Below are 19,557 nucleotides of genomic sequence, written 5' to 3'. Positions count from 1 at the left end.
GGTGTCAGAGCTGTGTGCCTCCCGTAGTCTGTTCTGGACTTGGGGATTGTGAAGAGACCTCTGGTGGCATGTCTTGTGGGGTATGTATGGGTGTCAGAGCTGTGTGCCTCCCGTAGTCTGTTCTGGACTTGGGGACTGTGAAGAGACCTCTGGTGGCATATCTTGTAGGGTAGAGCTGTGTGCCTCCTGTATTCTGTTCTGGACTTGGGGACTGTGAAGAGACCTCTGGTTGCATGTCTTGTGAGGTATGCATGGGTGTCAGAGCTGTGTGCCTCCCGTAGTCTGTTCTGGACTTGGGGACTGTGAAGAGACCTCTGGTAGCTTGTCTTGTGGGGTATGTATGGGTGTCAAAGCTGTGTGCCAGTAGTTTAGACAGACAGCTCGATGCATTCAACATGTCAATACCTCTCATAAATATAAGTAGTGATGAAGTCAATCTCTCCTCCACTTGAGCCAGGAGAGATTGACATGCATATTGTTAATGTTAGCTCTCTGTGTACATCTAAAGGCCAGCCGTGCTGTTCTGTTCTGAGCCAATTGCAAGTCCCTCTTTGTGGCACCTGACCACACGACTGAACAGTAATCCAGGTGTGACAACTAGGGCCTGTAGGACCTGCCTTGTTGATAGTGTTGTTAAGAATGTAGAGTGGCGCTTTATTATGGACAGATTTCTCCCCCATCTTAGCACCTTTTGTATCAATATGTTTTGACCATGACAGTTTACAATCCAGGGTAACTCCAAGCAGTTTAGTCACCTCAACTTGCTCAATTTCCACATTATTTATTACAAGATTTAGTTGAGGTTTAGGGTTTAGTGAATGATTTGTCCCAAATACAATGCTTGTGTTTTTGAGATATTTAGGACTAACTTATTCCTTGCCACCCATTCTAAAACTAACTGCTACTCTTTGTTAAGTGTTGCAGTCATTTCAGTCGCTGTAGTAGCTGACGTGTATAGTGTTGAGTCAAACGCATACATAGACACACTGGCTTTACTCAAGTGGCATGTTGTTAGTAAAGATTGAAAAAAGTAAGGGGCCTAGACAGCTGCCCTGGGGAATTCCTGATTCTACCTGGATTATGTTGGAGAGGCTTCCATTAAAGAACCCTCTGTGTTCTGTTAGACAGGTAACTCTTTATCCACAATATAGCAGGGGGTGTAAAGCCATAACACATACGTTTCTCCAGCAGCAGAATATGATCAATAATGTCAAAAGCTGCACTGAAGTCTAACAAGACAGCCCCCACAATCATTTTATCATCAATTTCTCTCAGCCAATCATCAGTCATTTGTGCAAGTGTTGTGCTTGTTGAATAGCATTCCCTATAAGTGTGCTGAAAGTGTGTTGTCAATTTGTTTACTGTAAAATATCATTGTATCTGGTCAAACACAATTTTTTCCAAAAGTTTACTAAGGGTTGGTCACAGGCTGATTGGTTGGCTCTTTGAGCCAGTAAAGGGGGCTTTACTATTCTTAGGTAGCGGAATAACTTTTGCTTCCCTCCAAGCCTGGGGGCACACACTTTCTAGTAGGCTTAAATTTAAGATGTGGCAAAATCGCCCACTATTATCCTCACTAATTTTCCATGTGAGACCCCGGTGGCTTGTAATTGTTGATAGACAACAATCATTTTTTCACTCCTTCCACACGTGCTTTACGGAATAAAAAAATGCAATTATTGTCTTTCGTAATGTGGTCAGATATACTTGGATGTGTAGTGTCAGCAATTGTTACTGGCATGTTATGCCTACGTTTGCTAATCTTGCCAATAAAAAAGTAGTTGGAAATATCTGTTGATTTTGTGATGAATGAGCCATCTGATTCAATGAGTGATGGGTTTGCTTTTTTCCCAACATTTTATTGAAGGTGCTTCAAAGCTTTTTACTATCATTCTTTGTCATTTATCTTTGTTTCATAGTTTAGTTTCATGTTATTTTTATTCAGTTTATTCACATGATTTCTCAATTTACAGTATGTTTGCCAATCGGTTGTGCAGCCAGACTTATTTGCCATTCCTTTTGCCTCATCCCTCTCAACCATACAATTTTTCAGTTCCTCATCAATCCACGGGGGCTCAACAGTTTTTACAGTCATTTTCTTAATGGGTGCATGCTTATTAGTAACTGGGATAAGCAATTTCATAAATATGTCAAGTGCAACGTCTGTTTGCTCCTCATTACACACCATGGACCAACAGATATTCTTTACATCAACAACATAGGAATCACTACAAAACTTATTGTATGACCTCTAATACACTATATTAGGCCCAGCCTTTGAAAGTTTGGTTTTCCTAGATATGGCTACTATATTGATATCACTACATCTGATGGATCTGGATACTGCTTTCAAGCACATTTCTGCAGCATTAATAATACATGTTGATGATTTCATTCCTGTGCTGTTTGTAACTACCCTGGTAGGTTGACTGATAACCTGAACCAGGTTGCAGGCACTGGTTACAGTTTGAAGTGGGCAGCTTAATATAAATCACGCTGAAAATATACCTCTCACATACATTATCTAGCATTTCACACATGTTATCCAGATACTGACTGTATCTGGATAACTGTATCTTGGTGGTCTATAGCAGCTTCCCACCAGAATGGGCTTTAGTTGAGGCAAATGAACCTGCAGCCATATTACTTCAACAGTATTTAACATGAGATCCTCTCTAATCTTTACAGGAATGTGGTACTGAATATTAACAGCAACACCTCCACTACTGGCATTTCTGTCTTTTCTGTACATGTTATAACCTTGTATTGCTACCACTGTATCATCAAATGTATTGTCTAAGTGAGTTTCAGAGATAGTCAGAATATGAATCATCTGTTACTAGCAAGTTATTAATTTCATGAACCTTATTTCTTAAGCTACATATGTTAACGTCGGTTATTGTGAGCACTTTTCTGGGATGCTGGCTTGTTTTCATTGCTTTACTTAGCTTCGCAGAAGTAGATATGCTCATGTTATTGTTTATGTCAGTGTAGGGTGAGCCGCACACAGTGGACTTCCTCCTAGGGCACACCGCCTCAGTGCTAACAGTATAAATCAGGTTCATAGACACATGATTGCTGCATACAATAGCTGTAGGATCAGCAGAGGCATTCAGGACAGTTAGAGGTACATAAATTAGGTTAATTACATTGTGTCTACCAATGCCCCTGGTATAATGTACATTTGCTAAAGCATTATGATGACTCAGCGACACAATGGTAGGGATTAACTGAGCTGGGCTTGGGTCATTGATAAGTCATTGTCTCAACGCAGCCTTATAATGCTGTGAAAGGATCCAGGAACCCAAATGATCCCATCCTCCTTATAGAACATGTTTTGTTTCTAAATGGTATTGAAATTGTCAACAAAAGTTACACCCATTGAGATGCAATAATCACGTAGCCAGTTGTGAAGAGAAAGAATCCTGCTAAAGTGTTCAATGCCACGATTCAGAGAGGACACAGGGCTAGATATGATTCAGAGAGGGCACAGGGCCAGATATGATTCAGAGAGGGCACAGGGCCAGATATGATTCAGAGAGGGCACAGGGCTAGATATGATCAGAGAGGGCACAGGGCTAGATATGATTCAGAGAGGGCACAGGGCTAGATATGATTCAGAGAGGGCACAGGGCTAGATATGATTCAGAGAGGGCACAGGGCTAGATATGATTCAGAGAGGGCACAGGGCCAGATATGATTCAGAGAGGGCACAGGGCCAGATATGATTCAGAGAGGGCACAGGGCCAGATATGATTCAGAGAGGGAACAGGGCCAGATATGATTCAGAGAGGGCACAGGGCCAGATATGATGGGTGTTTTATTAGTGTCTAGCAGAGAGTTAATCAGCTCTTTAAAGTCCAGTTTCAACTGTTCAGCGCTGCCCTTCGTAATGTCATTACAACCCACATGGACTAGGATAGAATCAATTTAAGCAGTTCACTCCCACTTTTTGACTGAACATCCTTTTTGGGGGGCTGTGTGTGCCAGTGGGCCGTACAGCCAGAAGAAGCTAACTGCTCAAGTGCTGTTACACATTTATTTGGTCAATAGGCCATTTATAGGCTTCCTTTTCTTTCTCTCACGCAAACACACATTACAGATATTATTTTGACATTCAAGTTTCAAGTAGCTATATACAGGCACAGTTCCAGGGTCAGATGCTACAGTTGAAGTCATTAAAACTCGTTTTTCATCCACTCCACAAATTTCTTTTTAACAAACTATAGTTTTGGCAAGTTGGTTAGGACATCTACTTTGTGCATGACACAAGTAATTTTTCCAACAATTATTTACAGACAGATTATTTCACTTATAATGAATTCACTCTATCACAATTCTAGTGGGTCAGAAGTTTACATACACTAAGTTGACAGTGCCTTTAAACGCCTTGGAAAATTCCAGAAAATTATGTCATGGCTTTAGAAGCTTCTGATAGGCTAATTGACATAATTTGAGTCAATTGGAGGTGTATTTGTTGATGTATTTCTGTTTGGGGCAGTATGCAAATTGGAGTGGGTCTAGGGTGTCTGGTATGATGGAGTTGATATGTGCCATAACCGTCCTTTCGAAGGACTTCCTGATTACAGATGTGAGTGCTACAGGGCTGTAGTCATTGTGGCAGGCAGCCTTAGATGTGAGATGAGATGTGACGATTACAGACTGGGGCAAGGAGAGGTTGAAAATGACTGTGAATATGCCTGCCAGCTGTTCTGAGCATGCTCTGAGAACATGCCCTGGAATACCGTCTGGCCCCGCAGCCTTGTGAGTGTTGACCTGATTTAAAGACCTTACTCACATCGGCCTCGGAGAGCGAGACCACCCAGTCCTCTGGGCTGGCGGGGGCCCTCATGCATGGCTCGCTGTTGTTTTTGTCGATGCGTGCATAAAATCCATTGAGTTGATCTGGTAGAGGCATCATTGGGCAGATCACGTCTGGGTCTTCTTTTGTAATCCGTAATGGACTATAGCCCCTACCACATGCAGAGGGCATCAGAGCTTGTATAATAGGATTCCAGCTTGTTCCTACAGTATATTGTCCTGTTGATTGTTTGATGGCTCTGCAGATGTCGTAGCAGGACTTCCTGTACTTGTTTGTGTCCTCAGCCATAGCCTCGGGGTGGGCTGCGATATCCCTGTGTGCGGTAGCCCTATCTTTAAAGTTAGCGCCAACCTCTGTGTTAATCCAGGGCTTTTGATTGGGGAAGCAGAGAACCTTCACTGTGGGGACAACGTCCACAATGCATTTCCTAATGAAGCCGGTAGTGGAGGTGATTAGCTCGTTGACGCTATCGGCGGAGTCCCGGAACATATTCCAGTCAGCACTAGCAAAGCAGTCATGTAGCATAGCCTCCGATTTGAAGTACCATTTCTCTACGGAGTGCGTCACATTTTATAATTTTTTATTTTTTATTTAACCAGGTAGGCTAGTTGAGAACAAGTTCTCATTTACAACTGCGACCTGGCCAAGATAAAGCATAGCAGTGTGAACAGACAACAACACAGAGTTATACAAGTCAATAACACAGTAGGGAAAAACATTTGTCTATATACATTGTGTGCAAAAGGCATGAGGAGGTAGTCAATAAATAGGCCATAGGAGCTAATAATTACAATTTAGCAGATTAACACTGGAGTGATAAATCATCAGATGATCATGTGCAAGTAGAGATACTGGTGTGCAAAAGAGCAGAAAAGTAAATAAATAAAAACAGTAAGGGGATGAGGTAGGTAAATTGGGTGGGCTGTTTACAGATGGACTATGTACAGCTGCAGCGATCGGTTAGCTGCTCAGATAGCAGATGTTTAAAATTAGTGAGGGAAATAAAAGTCTCCAACTTCAGCGATTTTTGCAATTCGTCACAGGCAGCAGAGAACTGGAAGGCGGCCAAATGAGGTGTTGGCTTTGGGGATGATCAGTGAGATATACCTGCTGGAGCGCGTGCTACGGGTGGGTGTTGTTATCGTGACCAGTGAACTGAGATAATGGCAACTTCCTGTCAACAGATAGATTCCCTCTCCGCTCTCCAATTGCCTTTTCGCCCTGTTTTCTCCATAAAGACTTTTAGCACACTAGAAAGCATAGAGAACAACAGGATGAGCTTCATTGTGTGAAAAATCATATCGTAATAAATTCTCATAGATGGGTCATTTCCAGTTGAATTGCAAGTCACATCCTGAATTCATCTGTCCACTACTCTAGAAACCACACAGTCTTCCATTCCACCCTCCATCAACCCTTAGAATGGTGTGTGCAGTCTGATGTCGATAGGAGAGAGATACAGTGTTGATTGAGTCAGAACTCTCCCTAGAGAGGGATGGAGGGATGAGGGAGGAGCTATGGATAGAGGAGCTATGGAGGAGCTATGGAGGGGGGGGTGAGGGAGGAGGGAGGGAGGGATGGGGAGGGAGGAGCTATAGAGGGAGGGGAGAGGGAAGAGCTATGGAGGGAGGGAGGAGCTATGGAGGGAGGGATGGGGAGGGAGGGAGGAGCTATGGAGGAGCTATGGAGGGAGGAGCTATGGAGGGGGGTGAGGGAGGAGCTAGGGAGGGAGGGATGGGGAGGGAGGAGCTATAGAGGGAGGGGAGAGGGAAGAGCTATGGAGGGAGGGAGGAGCTATGGAGGGAGGGAGGAGCTATAGAGGGAGGGAGGGAGGAGCTATAGAGGGAGGGGAGAGAGAAGAGCTATGGAGGGAGGGGAGAGGGAGGAGCTATAGAGAGAGGGAGGGAGGCCAACATCTACTGGACAACATCTACTGGGCCTGGCCTGTGCTCTCCACACACATTCACATGAAATACCTACACACACACACACACACACACACACACACACACACACACGTTCAGACAGCATGGTGAAGAAGAGGAGACTGAAGAAGTTGGGCTTGGCCCTTAAGAAAGGAAATGTTCCTCCTTGTATTCTGATTCAGACGATACTGGGATCGTAATAAAACCACATTCTGATTTCTGGCTCTTAGAAATGTTTATTTTGCAACACATGTAGGAGTGCTGCTTAAAGCCAGTTGATTTGACAGTTTAAATGTCTTCATTCTGTTGGCTGAAGAGGTTTGGGTTGCTGCCCTTTGGCCTCAATTCTCCTCTACCACACTTTCTTTTTGTCTCTCTCTCCATCCTCCCCCGGTCTCTCCATCCCCCGCGGTCTCTCCATCCCCCGCGGTCTCTCCATCTCCCATGCGGTCTCTCCATCTCCCATGCGGTCTCTCCATCTCCCATGCGGTCTCTCCATCTCCCATGCGGTCTCTCCATCTCCCATGCGGTCTCTCCATCCTCCCCCGGTCTCTCCATCTCCCCCGCGGTCTCTCCATCCCCCGCGGTCTCTCCATCCCCCGCGGTCTCCATCTCCCATGCGGTCTCTCCATCCCCCGCGGTCTCTCCATCCCCCGCGGTCTCTCCATCCCCCGCGGTCTCTCCATCCCCCGCGGTCTCTCCATCCCCCGCGGTCTCTCCATCCCCCGCGGTCTCTCCATCCCCCGCGGTCTCTCCATCCCCCATGCGGTCTCTCCATCTCCCATGCGGTCTCTCCATCTCCCATGCGGTCTCTCCATCTCCCATGCGGTCTCTCCATCTCCCCCGCGGTCTCTCCATCCACCGCAGTCGCTCCATCTCCCCCGGTCTCTTCATCTCCCCCGGTCTCTTCATCTCCCCCGGTCTCTTCATCTCCCCCCCGGTCTCTCCATCTCCCCCACGGTCTCCCCATCCCCCGCGGTCTCTCCATCCCCCGCGGTCTCTCCATCCCCCGCGGTCTCCCCATCCCCCGCGGTCTCTCCATCCACCGCAGTCTCTTCATCTCCCCCGGTCTCTCCATCTCCCATGCGGTCTCTCCATCTCCCCCGCGGTCTCTCCATCCACCGCAGTCGCTCCATCTCCCCGGTCTCTTCATCTCCCCCGGTCTCTCCATCTCCCCCACGGTCTCCCCATCCCCCCCACGGTCTCCCCATCCCCCGCGGTCTCTCCATCCCCCGCGGTCTCAATCTCCCATGCGGTCTCTCCATCCCCCGCGGTCTCTCCATCCCCCGCGGTCTCCATCTCCCATGCGGTCTCTCCATCCCCCGCGGTCTCTCCATCCCCGCGGTCTCTCCATCCCCGCGGTCTCTCCATCCCCGCGGTCTCTCCATCCCCCGCGGTCTCTCCATCCCCCGCGGTCTCTCCATCCCCCGCGGTCTATCCATCCCCCGCGGTCTCTCCATCCCCCGCGGTCTATCCATCCCCCGCGGTCTCTCCATCCCCCGCGGTCTCTCCATCCCCCGCGGTCTCTCCATCCCCCGCGGTCTCTCCATCCCCCGCGGTCTCTCCATCCCCCGCGGTCTCTCCATCCCCCGCGGTCTCTCCATCCCCCGCGGTCTCTCCATCCCCCGCGGTCTCTCCATCTCCCATGCGGTCTCTCCATCTCCCATGCGGTCTCTCCATCTCCCATGCGGTCTCTCCATCTCCCATGCGGTCTCTCCATCTCCCATGCGGTCTCTCCATCTCCCATGCGGTCTCCATCCACCGCAGTCGCTCCATCTCCCCCGGTCTCTCCATCCCCCGCGGTCTCTCCATCCACCGCGGTCTCTCCATCCACCGCGGTCTCTCCATCCACCGCAGTCGCTCCATCTCCCCGGTCTCTTCATCTCCCCCGGTCTCTCCATCTCCCCCGCGGTCTCTCCATCCCCCGCGGTCTCCCCATCCCCCGCGGTCTCTCCATCCCCCGCGGTCTCCCCATCCCCCGCGGTCTCTCCATCCACCGCAGTCTCTTCATCTCCCCCGGTCTCTCCATCTCCCATGCGGTCTCTCCATCTCCCCCGCGGTCTCTCCATCCACCGCAGTCGCTCCATCTCCCCGGTCTCTTCATCTCCCCCGGTCTCTTCATCTCCCCCGGTCTCTCCATCTCCCCCGGTCTCTCCATCTCCCCCACGGTCTCCCCATCCCCCGCGGTCTCTCCATCCCCCGCGGTCTCAATCTCCCATGCGGTCTCTCCATCCCCCGCGGTCTCTCCATCCCCCGCGGTCTCTCCATCCCCCGCGGTCTCTCCATCCCCCGCGGTCTCTCCATCCCCCGCGGTCTCAATCTCCCATGCGGTCTCTCCATCCCCCGCGGTCTCAATCTCCCATGCGGTCTCTCCATCTCCCATGCGGTCTCTCCATCTCCCATGCGGTCTCTCCATCTCCCATGCGGTCTCTCCATCTCCCATGCGGTCTCTCCATCTCCCATGCGGTCTCTCCATCTCCCATGCGGTCTCTCCATCTCCCATGCGGTCTCTCCATCTCCCATCCGGTCTCTCCATCTCCCATGCGGTCTCTCCATCTCCCATGCGGTCTCTCCATCTCCCATGCGGTCTCTCCATCTCCCATCCGGTCTCTCCATCTCCCATGCGGTCTCTCCATCTCCGCGGTCTCTCCATCCACCGCAGTCGCTCCATCTCCCCGGTCTCTCCATCTCCCCCACGGTCTCCCCATCCCCCGCGGTCTCCCCATCCCCCGCGGTCTCTCCATCTCCCCCCGGTCTCCCCATCCCCGCGGTCTCTCCATCCCCCGCGGTCTCCCCATCCCCCGCGGTCTCTCCATCCACCGGTCTCTTCATCTCCCCCGGTCTCTTCATCTCCCCCGGTCTCTCCATCTCCCCCACGGTCTCCCCATTCCCCCCGGTCTCCCCATCCCCCGCGGTCTCTCCATCCCCCGCGGTCTCCCCATCCCCCGCGGTCTCTCCATCCACCGCAGTCTCTTCATCTCCCCCGGTCTCTCCATCTCCCATGCGGTCTCTCCATCTCCCATCCGGTCTCTCCATCCACCGCAGTCGCTCCATCTCCCCGGTCTCTTCATCTCCCCCGGTCTCTTCATCTCCCCCGGTCTCTTCATCTCCCCCGGTCTCTTCATCTCCCCCGGTCTCTTCATCTCCCCCGGTCTCTCCATCTCCCCCACGGTCTCCCCATCCCCCGCGGTCTCTCCATCCCCCGCGGTCTCCATCTCCCATGCGGTCTCTCCATCCCCCGCGGTCTCTCCATCCCCTGCGGTCTCTCCATCCCCCGCGGTCTCTCCATCTCCCATGCGGTCTCTCCATCTCCCATGCGGTCTCTCCATCTCCCATGCGGTCTCTCCATCTCCCATGCGGTCTCTCCATCTCCCATGCGGTCTCTCCATCTCCCATGCGGTCTCTCCATCTCCCATCCGGTCTCTCCATCTCCCATGCGGTCTCTCCATCTCCCCCGCGATCTCTCCATCCACCGCAGTCGCTCCATCTCCCCGGTCTCTCCATCTCCCCCACGGTCTCCCCATCCCCCGCGGTCTCCCCATCCCCCGCGGTCTCTCCATCTCCCCCCGGTCTCCCCATCCCCCGCGGTCTCTCCATCCCCCGCGGTCTCCCCATCCCCCGCGGTCTCTCCATCCACCGCAGTCTCTTCATCTCCCCCGGTCTCTTCATCTCCCCCGGTCTCTCCATCTCCCCCACGGTCTCCCCATCCCCCGCGGTCTCTCCATCCCCCACGGTCTCTCCATCTCCCCCGGTCTCTCCATCCCCCACGGTCTCTCCATCTCCCCCGGTCTCCCTCCATCTCCCCCCCGGTCTCTCCATCTCCCCGCGGTCTCCCCATCCCCCGCGGCCTCTCCATCCCCCGCGGTCTCTCCATCTCCCCCCGGTCTCCCCATCCCCCGCGGTCTCTCCATCTCCCCCGGTCTCTCCATCCCCCCCGGTCTCTCCATCTCCCCCGCGGTCTCTCCATCTCCCCCGCGGCCTCTCCATCCCCCGCGGCCTCTCCATCTCCCCCGGTCTCTCCATCTCCCCCGGTCTCTCCATCTCCAGTCATCTGTGACTGTCTCTCACTACAATGTTCATTTTGGTAGTTGACTGTCTCTCAATACAATGTTCATTATGGTAGTTGACTGTCTCTCACTACAATGTTCATTATGGTAGTTGACTGTCTCTCACTACAATGTTCATTATGGTAGTTGACTGTCTCACTACAATGTTCATTATGGTAGTTGACTGTCTCACTACGATGTTCATTATGGTAGTTGACTGTCTCACTACAATGTTCATTATGGTAGTTGACTGTCTCACACTACAATGTTCATTATGGTAGTTGACTGTCTCACACTACAATGTTCATTATGGTAGTTGACTGTCTCACACTACAATGTTCATTATGGTAGTTGGCTGTGGTTGTTGACTGTAGTTGTTGACTGTGGTTGTTGACTGTGGTTGTTGACTGTGGTTGTTGAGTGCACAGCAGGGTGAAAAAGTTCTCAGATTGATTCTTATAGTGTTTGACTATCAAACTGGAACAAAATACCTTTATAATAAAGTTTATTTGTATTCATGCCTCAAACACATTGTATACCGTGCCATTGCCAAGTAAAATATACTTTAAAATATAAACTTGAGGGCATTCATGTCAAATAAATGACAGTTGCAATCTGACAGTAAAATGTTTCGTCTTTCATGGCGAAATCTCCTTTAATATTTTTATCGGAACGGAGATGACCGGTGCCGCTCACACTTGTGCTCGCCGACATCCCTCGCCGACCCCCCTCGCTGATTCCTAAAGGAGATTATTTTCCTTGACTCCATTGTGCTCGTCCAACAATAGGTGGGGTTCAGGTGCAGCTACCTCTTTACTAACAAGACGGGACAATGTATCTCAGCGTTTAGAAATACCCTTTTTTTCAAGGTCGGCCTTTCTCAGCAAAATGTCTTTTAATAACTAGAATTCTATGTACTTTGGGGTTTCTCCGAATTGTGGTTTTGTATTCTTAACCAGTGGATACAGATCTAGACACAGTGATTGTGAAGAATTGGGATTTTTAGATTTGTGTAATTAATCTCTCATTTAGGTTATATTTCAAGTTATTCATATGTTGATTAGTAATGTTTTTCAAAGTGGATCTCTTTAACTACATTAAGAAATGGGTTTAGCTTTTAGTGACAGATTTGAAATCACATTGTGAGATTATTTTTTCCCAGCTTCCCTGTTCTTCCTGTGTGGTCTACGTTGTTCAGTTGTGTCCCTGTGTTTCTCCCAGGATCCTCCTGTTCTTCTGTGTGGTCTACGTTGTTCAGTTGTGTCCCTGTGTTTCTCCCAGGACCCTCCTGTTCTTCTGTGTGGTCTACGTTGTTCAGTTGTGTCCCTGTGTTTCTCCCATGACCCTCCTGTTCTTCTGTGTGGTCTACGTTGTTCAGTTGTGTCCCTGTGTTTCTCCCATGACCCTCCTGTTCTTCTGTGTGGTCTACGTTGTTCAGTTGTGTCCCTGTGTTTCTCCCAGGATCCTCCTGTTCTTCTGTGTGGTCTACGTTGTTCAGTTGTGTCCCTGTGTTTCTCCCAGGACCCTCCTGTTCTTCTGTGTGGTCTACGTTGTTCAGTTGTGTCCCTGTGTTTCTCCCATGACCCTCCTGTTCTTCTGTGGTCTACGTTGTTCAGTTGTGTCCCTGTGTTTCTCCCAGGACCCTCCTGTTCTTCTGTGTGGTCTACGTTGTTCAGTTGTGTCCCTGTGTTTCTCCCAGGACCCTCCTGTTCTTCGGTGTGGTCTATGTTGTTCAATTGTGTCCCTGTGTTTCTCCCAGGACCCTCCTGTTCTTCCTGTGGGTCAGTTCAGCCAGAACTTTGTCCACTTCATCACACAGTGGTGAGTCACATTTTGTTTTTTAATATTTGTGATTTAACAGATGATCTTATCCACAGTGACTTACAGTTAGTGCATTCATCTTAAAATAGCCAGGTGAGACAACCCTTATCGCGCTCTCTCTCTCATATATCAGCCTTTTGATGTGTTGGTTTCAGCTGAACAGAAATAAACCTAGAAACAGAAACCTAATACATCAACAGATTCAATATGTTTAAAAATTAAGTTAAACAATTGGATAGAATGCATTTAATTTGCCAAAGACCAGACCTCAACCATTTTTTTACGTTTTTAAATCCATCTTCTTTACTACACTAATTGCAATCGTTCGTATGAATTTAGTAGGCTGTATTTTTGAACTTGATGACTCATGTAGGACATGCATTATCAGTGTAGTGCCCTACACTCTCCTATGTCTGATAATGGTGTTGGGTGGTAATGGGGCAGCTAGCAGAGACAGGATAACAAGGACAGGCCTTATCCCAGTATACCAGGCTCTCCTGAAGGACAAATTAACTCTCTGATTTGTTTCTTTACTGTAGCAGCACAGCACAATATTTACACTGACCATGTCTCTCGTGGTCTGTTGGCCCCCTGTTAGCCAAATGCTCTCACAAATACACACACACAGCAGGGGGAACACACCCAATGGACTGACCTACTGGCCAAAAGCAGGACCATAACAGTGTGCATGTTTCTGCATGTGTATGTCCTTGTACGTGTGTCTACACAGCACCAGCTGTTGTTTACCTATCTCTATGCCTTATTTACTCAAACAGGCCAGGTCTCTGTTTCTCTTCTCCGTGCCCGCCCCAGCCCTGGCACCAGGTTGGCACTGCCACCTTCCAGGCTATTTTTAGAGGTCCCTGTCCTGTCCCTGGTCCCTGCCTGCTGTGATTCATCACACAGTAACTCGGTTAGCTCCAGACGGGCCTCTCTAGAACCACACACTAATCCTTCACAGTCCCCTATGTAGGTCGCCCTGACGAATCTCCACTCCTCATTCTCAGGACTGGCAGGGTCCTCGCACAGGGTCAATGACTGTTTGGGTACTTAGTGTGTGTGTGTGAGCTGGCGCTGGTGGTTAGAGTGGTGCTGATGAACATGGTTTTGATCGGCTTTATTGTTCAAATGATAGTAGGCCAGCACGCGCACGCACACACACACAACATCGAGGAGACAACGTATGAGGAATATGGACTGGTTGTGCACACATTTTATTGTCAAATTGTACTAGCCATACCATTTGCACTGCGTGGGGCTCATAGTGTAACAAAAGTACCATTGGGACAATCTAGCAATTAGGCCTGTCAGGTTTGTCAGTAATGTCCTTGGATGCTCATTAGGAACAAATGCTCATTAGGAAATTACTTATAGAAAAATGTAACTAATGAACCAAAAAATGAAATAGTCTTACCTTGGAAAATGTCTCTGTTTAAACAACGTTGTGATCAAACTGTGCTGTTTTCTCTGTTCAGCATGAAGAGACTCCCTAAAGAGAGACCTGCTCCCAACAACCTGATGGTGAGTTACCATGTTACAGACTGTAGAAACCTCCCAACAACCTGATGGTGAGTTACCATGTTACAGACTATAGAAACCTCCTATCAACCTGATGGTGAGTTACCATGTTACAGACTATAGAAACCTCCCAACAACCTGATGGTGAGTTACCATGTTACAGACTATAGAAACCTCCTAACAACCTGATGGTGAGTTACCATGTTACAGACTATAGAAACCTCCCAACAACCTGATGGTGAGTTACCATGTTACAGACTATAGAAACCTCCTAACAACCTGATGGTGAGTTACCATGTTACAGACTGTAGAAACCTCCCAACAACCTGATGGTGAGTTACCATGTTACAGACTATAGAAACCTCCTATCAACCTGATGGTGAGTTACCATGTTACATACTATAGAAACCTCCCAACAACCTGATGGTGAGTTACCATGTTACAGACTATAGAAACCTCCTAACAACCTGATGGTGAGTTACCATGTTACAGACTATAGAAACCTCCTAACAACCTGATGGTGAGTTACCATGTTACAGACTATAGAAACCTCCTATCAACCTGATGGTGAGTTACCATGTTACAGACTATAGAAACCTCCTAACAACCTGATGGTGAGTTACCATGTTACAGACTATAGAAACCTCCTAACAACCTGATGGTGAGTTACCATGTTACAGACTATAGAAACCTCCTAACAACCTGATGGTGAGTTACCATGTTACAGACTATAGAAACCTCCTATCAACCTGATGGTGAGTTACCATGTTACAGACTATAGAAACCTCCTATCAACCTGATGGTGAGTTACCATGTTACAGACTATAGAAACCTCCCAACAACCTGATGGTGAGTTACCATGTTACAGACTATAGAAACCTCCCAACAACCTGATGGTGAGTTACCATGTTACAGACTATAGAAACCTCCTAACAACCTGATGGTGAGTTACCATGTTACAGACTATAGAAACCTCCTAACAACCTGATGGTGAGTTACCATGTTACAGACTATAGAAACCTCCTATCAACCTGATGGTGAGTTACCATGTTACAGACTATAGAAACCTCCCAACAACCTGATGGTGAGTTACCATGTTACAGACTATAGAAACCTCCCAACAACCTGATGGTGAGTTACCATGTTACAGACTATAGAAACCTCCTATCAACCTGATGGTGAGTTACCATGTTACAGACTATAGAAACCTATCAACCTGATGGTGAGTTACCATGTTACAGACTATAGAAACCTCCCAACAACCTGATGGTGAGTTACCATGTTACAGACTGTAGAAACCTCCTAACAACCTGATGGTGAGTTACCATGTTACAGACTATAGAAACCTCCCAACAACCTGATGGTGAGTTACCATGTTACAGACTATAGAAACCTCCCAACAACCTGATGGTGAGTTACCATGTTACAGACTATAGAAACCTCCCAACAACCTGATGGTGAGTTACCATGTTACAGACTATAGAAACCTCCCAACAACCTGATGGTGAGTTACCATGTTACAGACTATAGAAACCTCCCAACAACCTGATGGTGAGTTACCATGTTACAGACTGTAGAAACCTCCTAACAACCTGATGGTGAGTTACCATGTTACAGACTATAGAAACCTCCCAACAACCTGATGGTGAGTTACCATGTTACAGACTATAGAAACCTCCCAACAACCTGATGGTGAGTTACCATGTTACAGACTATAGAAACCTCCCAACAACCTGATGGTGAGTTACCATGTTACAGACTATAGAAACCTCCCAACAACCTGATGGTGAGTTACCATGTTACAGACTATAGAAACCTCCCAACAACCTGATGGTGAGTTACCATGTTACAGACTATAGAAACCTCCCAACAACCTGATGGTGAGTTACCATGTTACAGACTATAGAAACCTCCCAACAACCTGATGGTGAGTTACCATGTTACAGACTATAGAAACCTCCCAACAACCTGATGGTGAGTTACCATGTTACAGACTATAGAAACCTCCCAACAACCTGATGGTGAGTTACCATGTTACAGACTATAGAAACCTCCCAACAACCTGATGGTGAGTTACCATGTTACAGACTATAGAAACCTCCCATCAACCTGATGGTGAGTTACCATGTTACAGACTATAGAAACCTCCCAACAACCTGATGGTGAGTTGCCATGTTACAGACTATAGAAACCTCCCAACAACCTGATGGTGAGTTACCATGTTACAGACTATAGAAACCTCCTATCAAGCTGATGGTGAGTTACCATGTTACAGACTATAGAAACCTCCTAACAACCTGATGGTGAGTTACCAGGTTACAGACTGTAGAAACCTCCTATCAAGCTTATGGTGAGTTACCATGTTACAGACTGTAGAAACCTCCTAACAACCTTATGGTGAGTTACCATGTTACAGACTATAGAAACCTCATATCAACCTGATGGTGAGTTACCATGTTACAGACTATAGAAACCTCCTAACAACCTGATGGTGAGTTACCATGTTACAGACTATAGAAACCTCCTATCAACCTTATGGTGACTTACCATGTTACAGACTGTAGAAACCTCCTAACAACCTTATGGTGAGTTACCATGTTACAGACTATAGAAACCTCATATCAACCTGATGGTGAGTTACCATGTTACAGACTATAGAAACCTCCTATCAACCTGATGGTGAGTTACCATGTTACAGACTATAGAAACCTATCAACCTGATGGTGAGTTACCATGTTACAGACTATAGAAACCTCCTATCAACCTGATGGTGAGTTACCATGTTACAGACTATAGAAACCTCCCAACGACCTGATGGTGAGTTACCATGTTACAGACTATAGAAACCTCCTATCAACCTGATGGTGAGTTACCATGTTACAGACTATAGAAACCTCCTAACAACCTGATGGTGAGTTACCATGTTACAGACTATAGAAACCTCCCAACAACCTGATGGTGAGTTACCATGTTACAGTCTATAGAAACCTATCAACCTTATGGTGAGTTACCATGTTACAGACTATAGAAACCTATCAACCTTATGGTGAGTTACCATGTTACAGACTATAGAAACCTATCAACCTTATGGTGAGTTACCATGTTACAGACTATAGAAACCTATCAACCTTATGGTGAGTTACCATGTTACAGACTATAGAAACCTATCAACCTTATGGTGAGTTACCATGTTACAGACTATAGAAACCTCCTATCAACCTTATGGTGAGTTACCATGTTACAGTCTATAGAAACCTATCAACCTTATGGTGAGTTACCATGTTACAGACTATAGAAACCTCCTAACAACCTGATGGTGAGTTACCATGTTACAGACTATAGAAACCTATCAACCTGATGGTGAGTTACCATGTTACAGACTATAGAAACCTCCTAACAACCTGATGGTGAGTTACCATGTTACAGACTATAGAAACCTCCTAACAACCTTATGGTGAGTTACCATGTTACAGACTATAGAAACCTCCCAACAACCTGATGGTGAGTTACCATGTTACAGACTATAGAAACCTCCTATCAACCTGATGGTGAGTTACCATGTTACAGACTATAGAAACCTCCTATCAACCTTATGGTGAGTTACCATGTTACAGACTATAGAAACCTATCAACCTGATGGTGAGTTACCATGTTACAGACTATAGAAACCTCCTATCAACCTGATGGTGAGTTACCATGTTACAGACTATAGAAACCTCCCAACAACCTGATGGTGAGTTACCATGTTACAGACTGTAGAAACCTCCCAACAACCTGATGGTGAGTTACCATGTTACAGACTATAGAAACCTATCAACCTTATGGTGAGTTACCATGTTACAGACTATAGAAACCTCCTATCAACCTTATGGTGAGTTACCATGTTACAGTCTATAGAAACCTATCAACCTTATGGTGAGTTACCATGTTACAGACTATAGAAACCTCCTATCAACCTGATGGTGAGTTACCATGTTACAGACTATAGAAACCTATCAACCTGATGGTGAGTTACCATGTTACAGACTATAGAAACCTCCTATCAACCTGATGGTGAGTTACCATGTTACAGACTATAGAAACCTCCCAACATCCTGATGGTGAGTTACCATGTTACAGACTATAGAAACCTCCTATCAACCTGATGGTGAGTTACCATGTTACAGACTATAGAAACCTCCTAACAACCTGATGGTGAGTTACCATGTTACAGACTATAGAAACCTCCTAACAACCTGATGGTGAGTTACCATGTTACAGACTATAGAAACCTCCTAACAACCTGATGGTGAGTTACCATGTTACAGACTATAGAAACCTCCTAACAACCTGATGGTGAGTTACCATGTTACAGACTATAGAAACCTCCTAACAACCTGATGGTGAGTTACCATGTTACAGACTATAGAAACCTCCCAACAACCTGATGGTGAGTTACCATGTTACAGACTATAGAAACCTCCTATCAACCTGATGGTGAGTTACCATGTTACAGACTATAGAAACCTCCTAACAACCTGATGGTGAGTTACCATGTTACAGACTATAGAAACCTCCTATCAACCTGATGGTGAGTTACCATGTTACAGACTATAGAAACCTCCTAACAACCTGATGGTGAGTTACCATGTTACAGACTATAGAAACCTCCTAACAACCTTATGGGGAGTTACCATGTTACAGACTGTAGAAACCTCCTATCAACCTTATGGTGAGTTACCATGTTACAGACTATAGAAACCTCCTATCAACCTGATGGTGAGTTACCATGTTACAGACTATAGAAACCTCCTGTCAACCTTATAGTGAGTTACCATGTTACAGACTATAGAAACCTAACAACCTGATGGTGAGTTACCATGTTACAGACTATAGAAACCTCCTATCAACCTTATGGTGAGTTACCATGTTACAGACTATAGAAACCTCCTATCAACCTTATGGTGAGTTACCATGTTACGGACTATAGAAACCTATCAACCTTATTGAGTTACCATGTTACAGACTATAGAAACCTCCTATCAACCTGATGGTGAGTTACCATGTTACAGACTATAGAAACCTCCTATCAACCTTATGGTGAGTTACCATGTTACAGACTATAGAAACCTCCTATCAACCTGATGGTGAGTTACCATGTTACAGACTATAGAAACCTCCCAACAACCTGATGGTGAGTTACCATGTTACAGACTATAGAAACCTCCTATCAACCTGATGGTGAGTTACCATGTTACAGACTATAGAAACCTCCTATCAACCTTATGGTGAGTTACCATGTTACAGACTGTAGAAACCTCCTATCAACCTGATGGTGAGTTACCATGTTACATACTATCGAAACCTCCCAAGGTTATGGAAGTGAACTAAAACATGACTGTAGGAAGATATCACACAGACATATCTGTCTAGACGTGAGTTCCAT

At 47.0% G+C, this 19,557-nt stretch overlaps 1 protein-coding gene and 5 long non-coding RNA genes across 8 annotated transcripts in view; 1 reads left to right on the top strand and 5 right to left on the bottom strand.

Annotated features, from left to right (window-relative positions):
* Positions 1-19,557, top strand: part of LOC129844819 (dual specificity mitogen-activated protein kinase kinase 5-like) — a 79,211-nt gene that overhangs the window by 45,944 nt on the left and 13,710 nt on the right. For both annotated transcript variants that reach the window (XM_055912973.1, XM_055912972.1), the window contains exons 15-16: positions 12,553-12,614; positions 14,090-14,135. In XM_055912973.1, the coding sequence (XP_055768948.1) occupies positions 12,553-12,614; positions 14,090-14,135 (108 nt within the window). The remainder of the gene's footprint in view (positions 1-12,552; positions 12,615-14,089; positions 14,136-19,557) is intronic.
* LOC129844820 (uncharacterized) lies at positions 14,152-14,637 on the bottom strand. The gene is made up of 4 exons (XR_008758009.1): positions 14,553-14,637; positions 14,448-14,505; positions 14,307-14,400; positions 14,152-14,259 (listed from the first exon to the last, which is right to left on the bottom strand). It is a non-coding gene; the product is annotated as an uncharacterized LOC129844820 (long non-coding RNA).
* On the bottom strand, positions 14,878-15,249 carry LOC129844823 (uncharacterized). The gene is made up of 3 exons (XR_008758011.1): positions 15,200-15,249; positions 15,059-15,152; positions 14,878-14,964 (listed from the first exon to the last, which is right to left on the bottom strand). It is a non-coding gene; the product is annotated as an uncharacterized LOC129844823 (long non-coding RNA).
* Positions 16,384-16,842, bottom strand: LOC129844821 (uncharacterized). The gene is made up of 3 exons (XR_008758010.1): positions 16,806-16,842; positions 16,571-16,664; positions 16,384-16,429 (listed from the first exon to the last, which is right to left on the bottom strand). It is a non-coding gene; the product is annotated as an uncharacterized LOC129844821 (long non-coding RNA).
* Positions 16,949-17,712, bottom strand: LOC129844824 (uncharacterized). 2 transcript variants are annotated; one of them, XR_008758013.1, is made up of 3 exons: positions 17,664-17,712; positions 17,479-17,569; positions 16,949-17,029 (listed from the first exon to the last, which is right to left on the bottom strand). It is a non-coding gene; the product is annotated as an uncharacterized LOC129844824 (long non-coding RNA). The 2 variants fall into 2 exon arrangements; XR_008758012.1 differs by having other exon boundaries at positions 17,617-17,666.
* LOC129844825 (uncharacterized) lies at positions 18,697-19,020 on the bottom strand. Its single transcript, XR_008758014.1, has 3 exons — positions 18,968-19,020; positions 18,874-18,923; positions 18,697-18,779 (listed from the first exon to the last, which is right to left on the bottom strand). It is a non-coding gene; the product is annotated as an uncharacterized LOC129844825 (long non-coding RNA).

The sequence above is a fragment of the Salvelinus fontinalis genome, unplaced genomic scaffold (assembly GCF_029448725.1).
Source record: "Salvelinus fontinalis isolate EN_2023a unplaced genomic scaffold, ASM2944872v1 scaffold_0233, whole genome shotgun sequence".
Taxonomy (NCBI): Eukaryota; Metazoa; Chordata; class Actinopteri; order Salmoniformes; family Salmonidae; genus Salvelinus; species Salvelinus fontinalis.
This window is presented reverse-complemented; position numbering and strand designations above follow the sequence as displayed.